The sequence below is a fragment of the Phoenix dactylifera genome, chromosome 4 (genome assembly GCF_051530095.1).
Source record: "Phoenix dactylifera cultivar Ajwa chromosome 4, Ajwa_hap1_PhDact_Kaust_v1.1, whole genome shotgun sequence".
NCBI classification, from domain to species: domain Eukaryota; kingdom Viridiplantae; phylum Streptophyta; class Magnoliopsida; order Arecales; family Arecaceae; genus Phoenix; species Phoenix dactylifera.
The window spans coordinates 799,986-818,908 of NC_143193.1; the positions used below are offsets into that span (position 1 = coordinate 799,986).

Here is an 18,923-nt window from a genome sequence, read left to right on the forward strand (position 1 = left end):
TGCTAGATTTTACTAGCTCTTTCATTCCCTCTTGTGCCGACCATGGTGTCAGTGCCAACTTGGGAAGCATGTTATGGAATTTGAGTGGCGACTCGGGAGCATGCAGCATGGTCTGCATGTAAACCTCTGTAAATAGGATCATAAAACAACCATGAAGGGTAGCGTACCTGGATCCATGGATTTTTATGAATGATCAAGCTCCGTTTTCTCCCTCTTGACCCCTGTTCAAACACCCGATGATGGAGACCAATTTTGTGTTCGCGTTATGGGCAGAGGGTGAGACCCATGAAGTTATCCTACCATCAAGGATAACGCAGCGTAAACTTCTCCGTAAGTGGTTACAGTAACCACCCACGTTTAGTGGCCCATGAGAGATGGTTTAGTGGCTGTACATCATAATACGAATGGCGTCGAACAGCAGTAGTACTGCTGCTGCTACTGTTCATAAAAGTATGCCGTGGATAATAATTTGTGAATCTTACTCTATCCGAAAGCAATTTCTGGTGACACGGGCAGCAGTAATTTTTCTTTGGATGGTAAGCGTGTTCTTGCTCCATATCTCAGAGAAATTATCCGTAAGTGATAATCATTAAAATTCTGCATTCCTAGGATGGATTTCTTGAGTGGTGAGTTTTCTTTTTTCATCAAACTCTGTATTCTTTGAGTTGATTCTTTTGGATGGTAAGTTTTTATCTATCAACTGTTCTAGTTTTTGGAGATTTTGGGTTCACCGCTATTCTTAAATTTCTTAATGGTTTTGGAGTATTCATTGATGTCTTTCCCCTCTGTTTTTTCGGCATTAGTTGGAGAGCTCTATCTGTGCATGGTACATGCATCAGTTGGCTTCATAAATATTCTTGGTCACCAGGTTAAAAAATGGAGAAGGATTTGGAGAATGCCGGAGAGAGTGTGTAAATAGGCCATTTGCACCAATTTCTATACCCAAGAAAACCAAGTGTAATTTTTTTGGGTGATGAGGGACAAGTGTGTCGATAAGATGACAGGAATAAGTGAGGCCCTTTATTCCAAGAGTAATAAACAGAATGATTATTTTATTTTTTTGCATGCAGCAAGATCTATTCCAAACTCCATCCCAAGCTTATTTCTGATGCGAAAACTGGTGAACCGTCCGGTGTGGCTGATCTGGAGTCACGACTCGAGACTAATTGTTGCGGATGGGTATAGACGGATGGCTATCAAAACAGAGCTAAGAGCAGCATAGAAAAGCATTATATATGCGAGACGGGTGTTACGGATGGAGTGTATTCTGCTTGAGAAAGATTTAGTCACAGTGATTGATTGAATTTGACTAATGGAACCAAGGAGGGGTGACAACTCTTTGCTGCATTATATCTGGAGGATGGCGGGCGACTGCATAGTTTTACATATATATATATATATATATATATATATATATATATATATATATATATATATATATATATATATCATGAGATGGACAGAATTGTTGGTTGGATTGTCTTTTTTGTTGTTTTTTTTTTTTATTTTTTTCTACTGTACTCGAGTAGAGTGGCGTATGGAGCCGGTGTAACTAAAAATTGAAAAAAAAAAAAAAAAACCTCGGCACACGGATTTGCGCATCGGGACGGCTCCCTCCACCGTCGTTCTTCGCCTTTTCTTCCCTAATTCTCCATAAAGTCTCCGCTCCAAACTCCGCCGCCCTCGATGCGCTCCGCCCTACTCGGCGGCGCTGCCTCCCCTCTGTCGGAACCCTAATTCTAAACCCCTAAACCCCCTGTTCTCTGTCGCCGCTGGCCAATATGATGTCCGACGAACCCTTCGCCCGCCACCGCGCCTTCATCTCCTCCTCCTCCAGCGCCCCCACCTTCCCCACCTTCACTTCCCCCGCCGCAGCAGCTGCCGTCGATCGCCGGAGCCCCAGCCCCACCCCCCTCCGCCCCTCCCCCTCCTCCTTTTCATCATCCGCTGCCTCCTCCTCCGCCGCCTCCAAGAGTCGCCTCCACTCCCCTCCCTCCTTCGCCCATAACGCCCGCGTTGCCCTCGCTCTCGCACCCGCCGCCGCCTTCCTCCTCGACCTCGGTGGCGCCCCCGTCCTCTCCGTCCTCGCCGCCGGCCTCCTCCTCGCCTATCTTCTCGACTCCTTCCGTGTCAAGGCTGGCGCCTTCTTTGCCGTCTGGTTCTCCCTCGTCGCTGCCCAGCTTGCCTTCTTCTTCTCCGCCTCCCTCCACTCCGCCATCTCCTCCCTCCCCCTCACCGCCCTCGCCCTCTTCCTCTGCGCCGAGACCACCTTCCTCGTCGGCGTCTGGGCCTCCCTCCAGTTCCGCTGGATCCAGATCGAGAACCCCTCCATCGTCGTCGCCCTCGAGCGCCTCCTCTTCGCGTGCATCCCCGTCGCCGTGCCCGCCCTCTTCACGTGGGCCGTCGTCTCCGCCCTCGGCATGGCCAACGCCGCCTACTACTTCATGGCCTTCTCCTGCGTCTTCTACTGGCTCTTCTCCGTCCCCCGCCCCTCCTCCTTCCGCTCCGGCAAGCAAGACTCCGCCGCCGCCGGGGATTCCCAGGTCCTCGGCCCCCTAGAGAGCTGCCTCCACACCCTCTACCTCCTCTTCGTCCCCCTCCTCTTCCGCATTGGCTCCCACCACTCCACCATCTTCTCCTCCTTTTCATCCGTCTGCGATCTCCTGCTCCTCTTCTTCATCCCTTTCTTGTTCCAGCTGTACGCGTCCACAAGGGGGGCGCTCTGGTGGGTCACGAGGGACGCGCACCAGATGCACCGGATCCGGATTGTCAATGGGGCGGTGGCGATGGTGGTGGTGGTGATCTGCCTCGAGGTCAGGGTCGTCTTCAATACGTTTGGGAGGTACTTGCATGCCCCGCCACCGCTGAACTATCTTCTTGTGACGGTGGCGATGCTTGGAGGAGCTTCTGCTGTAGGAGCTTATGCTGTTGGTATGGTCGGGGATGCTTTCAGTTCAGCGGCCTTCACAGCTGCGTTCATTCTGGTTAGCGGAGCTGGCGCTATAGTTATTGGGTTCCCAATATTGGTATGCTCTCGATTTGCTTGATATCTTTTATCTTTAATGTTTCCTTTTCTTTATAATAATCTGATTTTGAAAAATAGTCCGAACTCCGAACCACTTATCGGAGAATTGGAGAAAAAAGAGCAATACAGCATAATTGTTAGAACTAAAGGAGAAAAGTAGGGCTTTTGTGATGTTCCTTTTAAGAAATCATGAAGCTTACCCCTCAAAAATGGTAAAGTGGCAGTATCCGACATGCCACCCATGGACTAAACAATAAAAAAGTTGGGGCTTTTGTGATGTTTCTACAATCACAGAATGAATCCAACATAGGCATGCACCTTACATATGAAAAGGTAGGTGACAAAGTAACCAAGCTACATTTTTTAAATCTTTGTAAAAAGCAGTTAATATAACAAGAAAACAAAAGAAACAAATGTCTGGCCATAAAACACAACATGAGAGAGGAAAAGGCACAGACATTGAAGCATAGGAGTTTCTTAACTACATATAGGAGTTTTAACAATGATTAGAAACTATGTATGCATGGATATTGAAGCATGACACTGTTCATTAAAACTTTCCTAGTTCTAATATATTTAATCACCAACAAGGCTTCAGTTTTGCATGTCATGGGTAATTGCAGATTAAAAGAAGCCCAATTGGATAATTGTTTCTGTTTGCAGAACTTAAGATGGTCTGTTTGGGGAATATTCTCTTAGCTTGATGGATGGGATTGGAGTTTTCATTGTGGGTAGGGAATTAGAGTCCTAAATTGAAAGGGACGCTAAGAGAATGTGGGTTCTGACAGAGCGAGTTGGACTATTTTCCTTTGCAGGAAAAAGTTTTGAAAGACTATAGATGGTTAGGATTGAATCAACAAGGTCCAAAGGTTGTAATTAGCTCTGGACAGAAAGTGTCTGTACTTTTATATGTGGTACAGATTTTATAGCAAATTTTGGAAAGCAGTGATCAAGAATAGGAAGAATGTACTGCACTTGGAAGGAGATTGGTAATGGTTATTGCAACTTAGAAGAGTTGCTTTTTTTTTTGTTGGGAGGGGGGTGGGAGGTGAGGGGCTATATCAAATTACAAGATATCCTTTCTGTATGGTAGTTTTTGCTCTTGCTTAAAGTTCGCATTCTGTTTGGATTTCTGTAGAGTCTGGGGCCAACTTCTGTCGTTTAAGATGATATGCAAACTTATAATTATATTCAATGTCGTGTTAAAATACTGAGATTTTTCATTACTATTTGTGCAGTTCATCCCTCTCCCATTGATTTCCGGCTTCTATCTAGCTCGATTCTTTACTAAGAAAAGCTTGTCATCATACTTTGCATTTGTGACGTTAGCAAGCTTGATGGTTCTATGGTTTTTTGTGCATAACTACTGGGATCTCAATATCTGGATGGCTGGTATGCCTTTGAAATCCTTCTGCAAATTGATAGTTGCAAGTATACTGATGACAATGGTTGTTCCTGGTCTGGCACTTCTTCCATCAATACTGCGTTTTTTGACTGAGCTTGGTCTTATCAGTCATGCATTACTGTTGTGTTACATAGAGGATCGGTTCTTCAACCATACCTCGATATATTATTATGGATTTGATGAAGAAGCGATGTATCCAAGTTACATGGTTTTGACAACAACATTTTTAGGCTTAGTTCTAGTGAGGAGGTTATCTATGGATCATCGGATTGGACCAAAAGCTGTCTGGATCCTGACTTGTCTATATTCTTCAAAGCTAGCAATACTATTTATTACATCAAAATCAGTTCTGTGGGTCTCAGCTGTTCTGCTTTTGGCTTTTTCCCCACCATTGCTTCTTTACAAGTATGTTATAAACCATCTTCTTTTTTCTGTGTCTTAATGTGTTCCGTTCACTGGATCTGTAATAGTCTCTTTTAGTTTCATGTTATGTTGATTCTCCAGAAGTATTACTAGGTTACTTAGCTTATTACTTCACTCCTATAGTTATTTTCCTTTGAATGCTTGTCAGTCAGTCATTGCATTCCTGTGAACTCTTATACTCAGATCTTGTTTCCCTGTTTGAGTTTCAGAGACATGTCGAAAGGAGCTTCAAAAATGAAAGTATGGCAAGGATATGCTCATGCATGTGTAGTAGCTTTGTCTGCCTGGTTGTGCAGGGAAACAATCTTTGAAGCTCTTCAATGGTGGAATGGAAGGCCTCCATCAGATGGTTTGCTTTTGGGCTCCTATATTCTGTTATCTGGGATTGCTTGCATGCCAATTGTTGCTCTTCACTTTTCCCATGCTCAGGTATTTGCAATTCAGCTTCTTCATTCTACTATTAGGTGCTGAATTATTATAAATTTAATATTTTTACTGATAACATCTTGTGATAGTACTGACATGTGGGAAACAATATGAAGAAAACTATTTTTGTTGCTTTCCACGGTCTTAGTTATACTGGATGTAATCCCCGTAATGCATTTGTTTGTGTCTTTTCTTGTTTTACAGATTACATCACTCAGTTGATGGTGCTAATTCTGTTCTATTGTCTTTTATAAAGTCATGCACATGAGGTCCTTGTTTGGGTCCAAAGATCAACGTGCGTTATATAGATTGTGATAGTTTGGTATCTTTTAGAAGATGAGTTTTTGCTTAGGAAGAAATTGATGGGTTATGACATGAGTATTTCCCCTTGAAGTTCCTCTAATTATCTTTCGAAGTGATCTCAAAGTTAATATTTCTTTGAGTCCTATAATTAGGATATGGACATCTCACCATCCAGCAAATGAAGTGGATTATCTATGGTTAGATGCTTTTCACACAAGAGACCTTGTCTTTTGGAAATTGAAGGACTGAGAGTAGGTTGTACCAAACCAAACCGGTCAAGAATCGAGACGACTTGAGCAGGTGGGATGGTTTGGTTCCTTAATTAATCCCCAGGCTACCACTTCTCCCCCCCCCCGACCCCACCCCTTCGAAAGGCTTTGAGCAAGGTCGGAGGAACCGGTTCTTCGGCGGCATGAGCTGGTACGGGCCGTGCCGGGCCCGTACCAACGAGCGAGGGAACGGTACCGTGGGAGAGAAAAAAAAAAAGAGAGAGAGAAGGGGGAGAGTGGGGGAGTGGCGGACGCCAACTGAGGCCACGACAGGCGAGGCTGAGGCCTCCGCTGGCCCTTCCGACCTCTCCTTCTCCCTCCCTCCCCCGCTTGTTCTCTCTTTTCTTCTTCTTCTCTAGCTCCGGCAATAGGTCTCGTTTCTGTTGCCGAAACCATACCGGTGAGCCACCGGTACGGCTCGAATTGGCCAGAACCGCCCGATTGGCCTTGCCTTTGAGCCTTCGACTATTCACCCTTCCCCTAATTTTGCCATGTTCGGAGCTTCAAAGCTCTACAGTACCCAACGAAGGCTCCATTGATGATACCTCTCTATCCACCGAAGGCTCCATGGTACCCTCTCCATCCACCATGGTCAAAGCTCTCTCTTTCTCTCTCTCTGAAGCTCCATGTATCCCTCTCTCTCTTTCTCCCTCCCTCTCCTTCTCCCTCGCCCCCCTCCCCATCCGTCTTTCTTCCTTCTTTTCTCCGAACCCTCGGTTCTCCTAGGGTTAGGGTTTTCTCTCCCTCTCCCTCCCCCTCCTTCTCTCCCTCCTCTCGCTTTCACCCCCTCCCTCTTCCTCCTTTTCTCTCTCTCCCTCCCGCTTCCTCGCCCGCCTTCTCCCTCTCTCCTCCCTCTTCATATTTCGATATGCCCCAATACAAACTGAATGTTGGCCGATACGGGCCCTAGTGTTGGTCTGGCAAACCCTGATTGAGAGCATGGTTTAGATTTAAGTGTTTGTGGTTAAATGGTTTAATAAGAGATTGGGCACAACTAGTTGGAACATCTACTATTTTTAGGAGGTAGAGTGCCTCCGATTAAGTTGGTCATCAAAAAATGTGTCTGTATGTTTACATGGTGGATCTAAGAGAGAGTTGTAAACAAGCCAAAGAAGTATCAATGGAAATTGTTACAAAAAGGAGGTAGGGTGTGCTTATTGATTGGTATCGCCTTGTCGAATGAGATAAGGTGTGTGGTGCATAAAAGATAATTGTCGCTTACTTTATCTCATTGGAGATTTTTTATTACTGGATGCATAACTAAAGACATCTTACTATAGGAAAAGACTACAGTACATAATTCCATGATTGGGACAAGAGAAGAGAGGGCACAATCGTACATTCCTGCTAGATGCCTGCAAGTATTTTTGATCCTATATGAACTAGTTGTGATGAGAAGAGAGTTGCATGTAATTAGTTTGATTTCCGGTAGGCAAGATATAATGAACAATGTCTTTTTGAAGGAAAAAAAGGGGTAAAATCATGGAGACAGAGATGAACATAACTAAAAAAGAATATAAAAGAACAACATACCTCAGAAAAAGAAGGTGAAATCTTAGAGATAGAGATGAACATAACGAAAAAAGAACATAAACGAACAACATAAAAGGAAGGAAGAGGGGGGAAAAGCAAAGGAGAGAGGATAGATATAGGAGATTGTTTTTCAAAAGGACTTTCATGATTCATTTGCTCTGGTTTGCATGAGTTTAAACCAAGGTTCGCCATCTCTGTACCGGACCTCGTACTAGTGCTACATTGGCACTGTGTAAGTACCTGCCACCTAGCTTTCCAAGTTTCAGAACAAACATCTCATTTGCCTAAAGTTCTCTTGGATAGGATCTCAGTATCAATTCCGTGGATTGACATCAAGTTGCGAGCTGTATATTTTCAAAGTCTAATGCCTTGATCTATTCATCCAACCGCGGATGATGGAAAGAACTTACTGGCTTAATATTTTATCTATTAAAAATCGCCAAAACTCAGGACTCTGTAATGCATATTACATCAATAGATGCCTATTTATTTTCATGCATTTCATACTAACAGGTATAGAACTGTCTTCATCAAATCTATAACCAATTAAGCATTTTTAATTATAATAGTCAAAATTTAAATATTGAGGTTCTATAACATTGCTACTAGATTTATGCCTCTGAACATTTTGATTTGTTAGAATTATGGGTATGAATTATCAAACCTTGTATTCTTTTGCTCAACCACAATGTTTTTCTGGGCTTATAACTCCCATAGCATCCAATTTTTTTTACTCTTGTTGGAACTTGGAACCATTTTATGCATTGTCCGGATCTTGGATGTTGTCCATTGCCATAGGAAGGATTATGCCCTGGTAAGGCTATCCTCTAATGACATCAACTTTTCCCCTTTTCTGTCAAGCTGATTGAAGAAGCTTATTTTGTCTATTATTTCAATCTAGACCTTGACAAAATGGATGCAAGCTCCGTTGAATGTATACCCTAAGGATATTGTAATATTGAAAAATTGTATGTGTACAGTCCATTAACTGAAGGTGCATTGTTATATCAATTGTCTCGAATCTCGAATACTTGTAAGTGCAACTTATCTAGGTCATAAATCCTTCTCCAAACCGAATAATAAATTTAGTTCGATCCTTTTATGACAACTTGAGACTGTAGAGAGGTTTAAAACTGGAAACCCCTCAGATGAACTACGTCAACTTAATGATGGTCTCATCTTTAGTGTCCTCCAGTTGTGGGCATAAACCATTTGGTGCGGCAGCTGTATAAATTCTTGCACCTATGTTTATATCCCTCATGTGCTAGGGAAACCTAAAGATGGTCAGGTTACACCTTCAAGGCTTGAGGAGACCTGATAGTTCTCACACCTTAATACTGAAGGTAATATCTAATGGACTGACAATATGAAACGAGAGCTATGGAGATTATCATCACAACAATCATTTTTCTGTCTATCCCTAATATTTTCTTATCCTTTTTAATTGATCTTTTTGACTTTTTTTAAGTTTCATTGTTCAATTAAAATAAATCACTCCAATCTAATATCAAAATTTCAGCAAGCCTAAATTCTTCTTTATTGATTCTTTAACTCCTTGTAATTCTTAATCTAACATCGAGATTCTCGATTCTTAAGATAAACCTAATCATCTATCACCTACTTTCCATAGAAAACCTCCTTCCTAGCTTACTTTTATTGAATATTCAGACGGTTTTGTTTTCTGGCATATCATATTTTTCTAGCTTTTCTACATAGCCCTATTATCCTACTATATAAGGTACGCTATACTGTATCGAATCAGACGGTAGGGGAATATCACCGTACCGGTACTGAACTGGTATACAGTACTAGGGTGTACCGACCCTTAGTACACCAAACCGGCTCCTGTACAAGGTATACCGACACTGTAGCAAGACGGCACCGGTATGGGGCCTAGTATTGAGATGGTGTACCTTGCTACTGTATGCTTGTCCCCTACATTCTCTTGCATTAAAATTACACGAGTTGGCTAGGACAGCAGGTTTGGGAGGGCTTATCCTTTATTTGAAAAATTAAACGTATGCTTGATTCTTCATTTTCATGAAGGTGGGTAGTCTGCATTTTCTTTAACTTTCATAATAAGATGTTTTCATTTTAATGAAATAACCTAACAAAAAGGTCAATTGTATGGTTTTATTTGACTTTGTACCCGTGTAGCCACCATAGTAACACGAAATCACCATGGCTGAACTATGGATATCACTGTCCTTTGTTAGCATCTGTAAATCACCAAAAAAAGTGATTGGATGTGAATGAGTTGCCGACGAAATGTGTGTATATTCCATATTCAAGTTTTATAATTTTTCTCTAATATATAGTGAAGCAACAGAATGCACTATAAAAACAGATAGTGATTATTTACCGAGTTCAAGTACAGTCGGAAATTTTGGTGTCTATGGGAAAGGCTCAGTCTTTTGTTGAAGTACCAGATTTTACAAATAAATATTGGTTTCTCTTTGTATGTATGGTTTGTCTTCTAGATTTCTTATTGGACCTAGTTATGTTATCCTTTTTCACCCAGTTTTTGTTCTAGATCGTACGATTCTAGCACATGTGCCAGTTGAAAGTTGATTGATTGGGTTCATTCATAGTGCTTTCTTATGTGCAGTCAGCAAAAAGGTTCCTTGTGCTCGTGGTAGCCACAGGTCTGCTATTTATCCTTATGCAGCCTCCTATTCCTCTGTCGTGGGCATTCCAGTCAGACTTGATCAAAGCAGCGCACCAGTCTTCTGATGACATTTCAATATATGGCATTGTGACTTCTAAACCTACATGGCCAACATGGTTGCTCATAGCAACAATCTTACTTACATTAGGAGCGGTCACCTCCATCATTCCTGTCAAGTATATTGTTGAGTTGAGGACTTTTTACGCAGTTGGAGTTGGAGTGACATTAGGTATCTATATTTGTGCAGAATACTTCTTCCAGGCAGTAATTCTGTACCCCCTTCTTGTTGCAACCATTGTGTGTGCTTCCGTCTTTGTAGTCTTCACACACCTTCCATCTGCATCAAGTACAAGAGTTTTGCCATGGGTATTTGCTTTACTAGTAGCCCTCTTCCCGGTGACGTACTTACTGGAAGGACAGCTGAGGGCCAAGAGCATTGAAGAAGGGGAAGAAGCAGGCATGTTCACTATTATGCTGGCAGTTGAAGGGGCAAGAATGTCACTTTTAGGTCTCTATGCCATGATATTTATGCTGATTGCATTAGAGATCAAATTCGAGTTGGCATCATTGTTGCATGAGAAAGCCCTTGAAAGAGGTGTTGCACCCAGTCAGTCTGGTCGGAACTCTGGCTTCCCACCAAAATTCAGGCTCATCCAACAACGGAGGGCATCAGCTGCACCATCCTTCACAATCAAGAGGTTGGCGGCTGAGGCTGCTTGGATGCCTGCAGTGGGCAACGTCTCTACATTTCTGTGCTTTGTCATCTGCCTGATACTGAACATGCATCTCACTGGTGGCTCAAATCGTGCAATATTTTTCCTTGCACCAATCCTTTTGCTTCTCAACCAGGACTCAGATATATTTGCAGGTTTTGGGGACAGGCAACGATATTTTCCAGTGACAATGGCTATCTCTGGCTACTTGGTCTTGACTGCCTTGTACAGGATATGGGAGGAAGTCTGGCATGGAGATAATGGATGGGGACTTCAGATTGGCGGGCCTGGATGGTTTTTCTCTGTGAAGAATGCTGCCCTTCTTATTCTCACCTTACCAAACCACATTCTCTTTAATCGCTTTATGTGGGACTATGTGAAGCAGACAGACGCAATGCTACTGCTGACAATGCCTCTTAATTTGCCATCAATCATAATAACAGATATAGTTACTGTGAGGATTCTAGGATTATTAGGAGTTATTTATTCTCTTGGTCAGTACTTGATATCAAGGCGGATAAGAATTGCAGGAATGAAATATATATGAAGCAGGTTAGGTCTGCACAAAGAGGTATCCCTTTTTTTCTGGTTTCAGCTTCCTTGCCTTCTTCATCTTATTATATATGGTTGAGTTGCTGAGGTTGTTTGCATCCGTTGGGTTACATGTTTGAACCACACTTTCTTATCTTGGAGCTCGGAACAATTTTAGTTTCTATTTCTGAAGAGCAGAGCCAAATATCTCTGGGTTTTTTGCCTTGATGAACAAGTATATGGGCATCACAGGAGCTTGTATTGCGAGCACGGTTAGAAAGGTGGACAACCCTACCTGCTTTGCTGGATCCCGATAGTTGTGAAGGTGTGCTGTAAGCTTAAGAACCTTATACCGAGCCAAGAATCTGTTTCCCATCTTTACTTTGATATGCCATTAGAAAGTGGTGTGTTTGATGCTTTTACTTGTGTAACAACCCAAGCTGAAGGGGCTTAACTAGTTTTCTATATTGGCAGTTTTTGTCGAAATTAATTTATATATGGCAGACGTTAGAATAGAGACTAGTTTCTCACAGATTTCTGCTTTCTTGTACTTCGAATCAGCCGAGTCCTATGTACTCTGGATTATTTCGCACGCTACTTCTGGCATGATGAGAGCTAAAATGAACAGGCTTTGATGATATAAAGGGGAACTATTTAGAAACTCACCCCTCTTAATTTTTTGAAGCCAATTACTGTAACTATTAACAAAAGCAGTTCTTCCTGGTGGGTTAAGAGGGGGCCATTTCACCATCCCACCCTCCAAAAAAAGAGAAAACGAAAAGAAAAGAAAGAAGAAGAAGAAAAGGAGGAAGAAAAAGAGGGGGCCTTGTTCGGAGTCTGGCAGCAATAGAGGGCATCAGGTGCAGCATTTGTTAAACTTTAGGAGCACCTTCCTCCAGAGCTTATGGACTGTAATTTTTTTTTTCTTTAAGCTCTTAGACTTGTTTGTTTACAACTGCCCACAAGATTAAGTTCTGGATTTGATTTTTTTTTCCCCCCCCAAAAAAAAAATTAAGTCCATATGCGCTTGGTTCTTGTATTAGCTCCCCAGATATTCTGTCTTGCATTTTACATCACACGTCCACCTGTGATGCAGAATATTTCAATTGTTGAGCCAATAGTTAGAGGAGGGTCCAGGACAATCCCCAACAAATAGGCTGATCAGGGAAAGTTCTGATGGTTAAAAGCGTCCAACTTCACTGACCAGAAAGCCCCAGATACATTTCCACAGCCATTTAGCTCATATTACATTCTATGCTGCAAAGAAAACATCTAGATATTCTGGGAAATAGGATAGATAATGCAATGGTGATGGAAATGTAAAACACAACGCCATGTACTTTCATTTTGTCAGACTAAAAGCAACTGAGTCAATTCAATTATCATGGTATATACTTATTCAATTTAAAAGAAGTGCTGCTACATAAACCTGCAAAAACTTTCTCTTCCACAACAAATCACATAATTAGATCTCAGAATCACTAATACAGTCCCTTATGTCTCAGAACCCTTTATAATATGATAAGGGTATCATGGCCCATCCTTCCCCCTCTTAAATGTGGCTCACAGGAAAATGATCAGAGGATCAAACGAGGGCAGAGAATAGCCTGAATGAGATTATATACTCAGTTGCTAAGAAGTTGCTCCAGGGAGGTATATGCGGTGAATATTGCTGATGGAAAGTTTCTCCCGGCATGTTGGGCATCTCTTCTGCACTCTGATGGCATCAGTGATGCAGGGTTTGCAAAACACATGCCCACAAATTGTCGATGTCTCCTCTTTCATAGTGTCCATACAAATAGCACATCTCAGTTTCACCTCTATAGAGTCCGACATGTAGCGGCTACTTGATGCCTGTCCACACCCAATCATGTTAATGCAAGATGACTTGTGGTGCATCCGCTAACATGAACAGAGATTCATATAGTCAATGAAATCAGTTCAATCTATAATCACTAAGAAAAGGTGAAGTTCCAATTCAAATTTAGATAGAATATCATGGAGAAAATAAGCTTAATGGTGCATCCAAAATTTATATGCATGAAACTGAGGAAGAACGTTGACACCATGGAAAATTTTAGAAAGCATGCTTACCAAAAAAACAAGAAGAAAAAATCAGAAAGCAAGCATACCAGCATTCCTAGTAAGCAAGTAACTGATAAAACATAAAATTTTTATGTTAATCAGTAAAAGTGCATCCTGCTAGCGGCAGCACCAATTTCTGGTATCAAAAATTGTGAGATGTCCAATCTAGAAACTAGTAGATCACGTGCATAAATGCATACATCTCTTAACAAAAGATCCTCTTGTCATGTTCATTTCCTCCTTGAATCCAAAAGTCAATCCAAGTAGATAAAGCATTACCTAGCAAGGAAAAGGAGAAACTGAATGTATACCTTGCTGGATTTCCAGGCATTGGGGTTTCTGAATCTATCTTCTAATGTATTAGCCCCACCATTTGAATTCCCAGAATACCCACTAGAGGCTGCCACAACACAAAAAGCATAATAAAAACTGGTATGCGTCAATATACCTGTCAAACTTGGTTCAAAAAGAAGATGGTCAAGTATACACAATCAGTATTCAGAAAAGCAGAAAAGATAGAAGTTAAAGCAGAATAGAAGAACCTTTGTAAGCCTCTTGCTGATATCACCATTCAAAGTATTTTCCAGCATATGTATCATATGTGCCTTGGTATCTGCAAGCATGTCCTAGTGTAAATCTCCTACAGCTCTAACCGCCTAGCCAGGTTAAAAAAGAAAAAGAAGACTCCAGCATCAGCAAGGAGTAGCTGATTAGTTGCTTTACACATCCAACAATTAGCTTTTCACATCCACCTTTTGGTCAAGTCAGCAAAGCAATAGCCCAAAAGGTAGCTTAAGAAACCAAGATACCTTGGTGACTTTCCTAAGTGTCAGTGAGGAAAATATACCGAACCTAAGCTAAACGGTTCCCAAAAAATTGATAGTAAGCAGAAAAAGAGGTCAAATATTAAAGAGTTTTTTTTTTAAAGGTGGTATTATATAGAGATTTGACCAATGAAAACAGATCCCAACATGCTCATAGCCAAATCTAAATCTAACAAGATGACAGATGTAAGGACACAAGCAAGCAACAGAATATTGCTTCTCTTCTTGGAGGTCTAACATGCCACATATGTTGGAAGCAAAGAGCTCCTACAAGATGGGATTTGGAAACAAATCTAAATTTCAGATAAAAGTTCTTTCATTAACCACTTTCTTCAGGAGAACAAACACACCTTAAAGAATCATCTAACCTCGAAAACTCTTCAAGATCAAAATCTATTAACCTATAATGCAACCTGGAGACAACACTGTGCACCCATAGAATCCTTCATCTAATAATGTCTAGAGTCACCTAGAACCTGTAAACAACCTCAGAAAACCTAGTGGCAAATAAGAACAGACTGCAGAACTAGGTAGTTAATAATCGTACTTTCCTGCTCAACCACCATATAGCAACTGCCCTCAAAGCTACTCTCCTATCCAATTCACATTTCCCCATACCAATTAGGCAATCTTCTAGTAAGGGCGTGGGGGAGAGGGGTGGGGGGTTCTGTAGTGCGAACTTGCCAATACTTCCAAGCATTTACATCCAACCAAAGTGGGCTTGGGGAGCAACCCCCCCCACCAACCTCCCCACCCTCTGCGGGGAAAAAAGAAAAGAGTCAGTTCGCACTTCTTCATGAAGCTAAGGCTAAATTTTGGCAGTTTGATTACCACAGCTGCCAAACCCCCACAGGGAACCAGCGAATCCTATCAAAGCTCAAGTTCAAGCTGCCAATTCCTCCAAGCCGCCAAACATGTCCTAAACAAACATGCTCCTTTACAGCCACCATTAGATTCTCAAGATATACAGGCATCTCAACTTTCTTGAATCCTCACCACCAATTGGTTGTCTTATCTTTGATGCCCGCCCAGCAATCCTAAGGCACAATTCTTAATCCTTGTTGTGAGAGATGAATTTGAACCCCGAGCATTTTCATCAAAAGAAAAAAAAACACTTATTGTAAATTTAACTGTCATAAGAAACATCAGGAGTTGGAGGGCATGGATCGAACACAAATACTTGCAGACAGGATTGTGATTGAGTACATGCACTGCAAAAACTACAGTATTATAATCTGACTGACATTTTAACCACTAAGAACTTATAAAACAGCCAATTTGTCACACTTAAGGATCAATATGTCTTGATGTGTCAAATACAAAAGAAAGGATAAAAAGGAGATTTATAGAAAAAAAAACAAAGAAAGAAAAATCTTATTGTTGTGAAAAGTATAAAGCAACAAGATACATTAGGTGTTGCTTTAGTTTGTTATTTGATAGGCATGTAGATAAACTTAACAAAGCTACAACATCACACCCCAATGAATAAAAAAGAAAGAAAGATTAGGCATTCCTTACACAGCCAACACACCTTGGCAAGTCAGCTATTTCAGACCTCTTGTTGCTGCCTCTACAAATATGACGGAAATGTCTCCCTTCTTAATGCCTTCAACCTCATCAGAGACGGGAAGCAAGCTCCAAAAAAGGTATGTTGACCATGACCATGTTATTGTACACACATCATCATGCAGCATGCACATTGTACAAATCATCATAAAGTTTCCCATTATGCTCTCCAAAAAAAGCAATAAAACATCCCTATGTAGGCATTCCCTACTATCTTTCTCAAATTATCATTGAATGGCTCCAAAAAATTATTTACCAAGTCGAAAGTAAAGGTAGTCAAACCATATCAGTTTGAGCAAATAAGGTTTTAGGCACCCAGAACTGCTGCAATTATCAGCAAGTATCCTATAATACCAAAATGGTTCAAAAATGAAAAAAAGAGAGAAAAAAATAATAAACAATTGCTTGACATAAAAATCCCATACATGTGAAGAGAAGACTATATCCTAATGTCAGTCCACATATTTCCCACCACCAAGAGAAAATATTCTAAATAGTTGTTTCTCTTTCTCCATATAAAATTTAGATGTTCATATTCTAGCACAATTATGCCTCCTGCAACTTTTCTTAAGAGATCTCATGCACCTCAAAATCCATTGAATGCAACAAAATATTAAAGATTTCTAATCGCATCACATCTAGTCTAAAGAACCATTGGCAGTTCATTATCATCCTACTGTTGGTGAAGTTAGTGGTAGAAATGAAGAATTTTTAGGTGTCCATCATCCTACATAGCATTATTCAATAGATCCATATTAAATTAGACCTAAAACTTACTCATAGTTCGTTGGGAAGTCTTGGAGCTGATACCAATTCCTCTTATCAACTATCAACAAATGATAGTAAAAGCTTACCCTTCTACAGACAAGATCGTGTCTATACTGCTCCCGTTTCAGAATTAGGCCATAATAGAAAATTTGACAAAATGGTGGAAACAGTACAACAGTGGTCTACTAAGAAAGAGCAAATTCAAAAGATAAAATATGATTATATTCTGGAAAAAGAATTGTTCAATCACCTCCAACTCCAAGACGAAGTTCTAAGTCCTCTTCTCTGATTGCAGGTGCCCATGGACTTGAATAAGGGAAAACCCTAAATGTCTGAAGGAAAGCAAACATATGTGAACATAAGTAAGCAGCAGCTAAAAATTCGCTCCAAATAATATGAGAAGAAGAAGATCAATCTGGTTTTGTGCATGTACCTCGCCCGAAGAAGCAGCAGCACATATTTGCACATCATCATCATCATCCTCGATCATTATGAAATCGGGGCAACCCCTTAAGCAATTAGCAGCCAACATGCCTCCTTTAGATGGATAAGCAGGCCCAAGCCTTAACTCAAGATCTTGAAATGTCTCCCTACTTGATCTCGATCTACTCATGGTCGATCAGGCTCTCCTCTCTGTTACAGTAACCCTGAATTTGATTTGCATGGATACATTCAGTAAAGTAGATAGGGAACCAAAAATCAAATAATTAGAAACAGCATAACACGCCGTGCAGCAGAAAAATAGAAACTTTCTCGATTAAAACATCGCTAACCTATGACCACTCCCAGCAAAAGAATATCCGGCAAAATAAGGTAACTTTTTGACAGAATTCTGCAGCCGAGAAGGATAATTTGATAGAAAGGGTAAACCAGAAAAGAAGAAAAGGACAAGCTAATGAGAAAATCGGAAGCGATCGCCGCAGATTAGATCCCAGGGACCTGATAAACATCTTTTTTCTCAAATAGCAAAAGAAAAAGGAGCCAGAATAGATCCCCAGGGAAGCATTTACCGCAAAAAGGAGACTTAAGGAGCCCATTGATCCATAAATTCGATAGTATCCCTTCCAAAACAGAGAAAAATTCGGGAAAACAACTGATCTTTACATCAAAATCAGCCTTACTTCCAACAAAATCGCCGATTTTCCCCAAAAAAAACATGGATCCGAGACCGATCTCGCATCTATGCAAAGAAGAATTGGGGAATTGGAGTGGAGATAAAGGGGAAGGGAATTAGAAACCCTCACCATAGTCTAAAGGGGGGAAGAAGACGCATCTACCGCGGAAGTAAATTAACCTAGATTAATTTCGTGCGAGATAAAATAAAGGAAAGAAGAGCGAAAAGGGCAAGAAAAGGTTACCCCTTTTTTGTCCAACAGCAGGCGAGATCGTGGGATCAAATGGGGAAGAGAGAGAGAGAGGAATTGGGTTTGAGAACAGGATGAGCGGGAATTAAATAACCGGGAGGAGAAAAACAATGATTATTCTCTTACACCCAAAGTCTCACCCCATATTGACAGGTTGGCATCTGCCCATGGGACCCGCATTCCGAATGAGTGGGTGTGAGATTGGATGACGTTTTATTTGGTTTAGTAAGAACATCCTTCAAAGGAAAATGGCAAGATTCTTTTGCCATGGATTTTGATTACATAACAGTTGTTTTTACTGCTTTTTTTTTTTACCATGAATTTTTATGATATAAAAGTCGTTTTTACTATTTAACTCTACCTCTAAACTTTAAATTATAAATACATATTTGCGTCGGTAATGTTGGTAAATAGTTGCATGCTATATATTTTTCTCTTCATCTAAGCATGCAGTCATTGGCATATAGGTTTTATCTTTCATTGAATTATTGCTTGCAAAAAGAGGATGTTGTTGTGTGCTTATTTATCATTGTTTTAGAACCAAGTGTAGAGTAAGTTGTGCTTGAAACAAGAAAAAAAGATTTTGGTATAAGTAATTATTATACATGAGGTAGTTCGGGTGGATAATAAGATGTGTTGAGGGTTCTAAGTAAAAACAAATGCTTGATGATTATGGTGCAACTATTACATATCTAAGTTCTAATTATTTATTTATTTATTAGTAAAAGGATATGCACAAGTATATGTGTAGAATGAAAATAATCAAAAATTCTAATTTGTTATGATCTAATGATTAACTTTTATCAAAATATAGTATGGTAAATTATTTGAAGGCTTTTTATATAATGGCCATAGAACCATTTATGGTCTCCACATGAAACATGCTAAATAAAGCCAAAAAAGTGTTGCTCTAAAATTTATTGATTATAATAATACCTAAATTTTTGTATTTCAATATATCAGCATAAAACCTTTCTAGTATCACTATAATTTAATGATGTGGTATACTTTATTAATTAT

General features: G+C 40.6%; 2 protein-coding genes across 7 annotated transcripts; one reads left to right on the forward strand and one right to left on the reverse strand.

Moving 5' to 3' along the window:
• Positions 1 to 1,457: 1,457 nt before the first annotated feature.
• On the forward strand, positions 1,458 to 11,828 carry NEF1 (no exine formation 1). The gene is made up of 4 exons (XM_008798931.6): positions 1,458 to 3,026; positions 4,264 to 4,835; positions 5,063 to 5,282; positions 9,993 to 11,828. The coding sequence occupies exons 1-4, from the start codon at positions 1,782 to 1,784 to the stop codon at positions 11,310 to 11,312; spliced, it is 3,357 nt and encodes a 1,118-aa protein (XP_008797153.6). The 5' UTR covers positions 1,458 to 1,781; the 3' UTR covers positions 11,313 to 11,828.
• Positions 11,829 to 12,662: 834 nt separating this feature from the next.
• Positions 12,663 to 18,034, reverse strand: LOC103712381 (uncharacterized). Of its 6 annotated transcripts, none has more exons than XM_008798893.6 (5): positions 17,898 to 18,034; positions 16,973 to 17,186; positions 16,790 to 16,871; positions 13,693 to 13,781; positions 12,663 to 13,150 (listed from the first exon to the last, which is right to left on the reverse strand). In XM_008798893.6, the coding sequence occupies exons 2-5, from the start codon at positions 17,150 to 17,152 to the stop codon at positions 12,929 to 12,931; spliced, it is 573 nt and encodes a 190-aa protein (XP_008797115.2). In that variant the 5' UTR covers positions 17,153 to 17,186; positions 17,898 to 18,034; the 3' UTR covers positions 12,663 to 12,928. The 6 variants fall into 6 exon arrangements, with proteins under 6 accessions (XP_008797115.2, XP_008797110.4, XP_008797112.4 ...); XM_008798888.6 differs by having other exon boundaries at positions 12,663 to 13,198; XM_008798890.6 differs by having other exon boundaries at positions 12,663 to 13,198; positions 17,784 to 17,937.
• Positions 18,035 to 18,923: the final 889 nt, after the last annotated feature.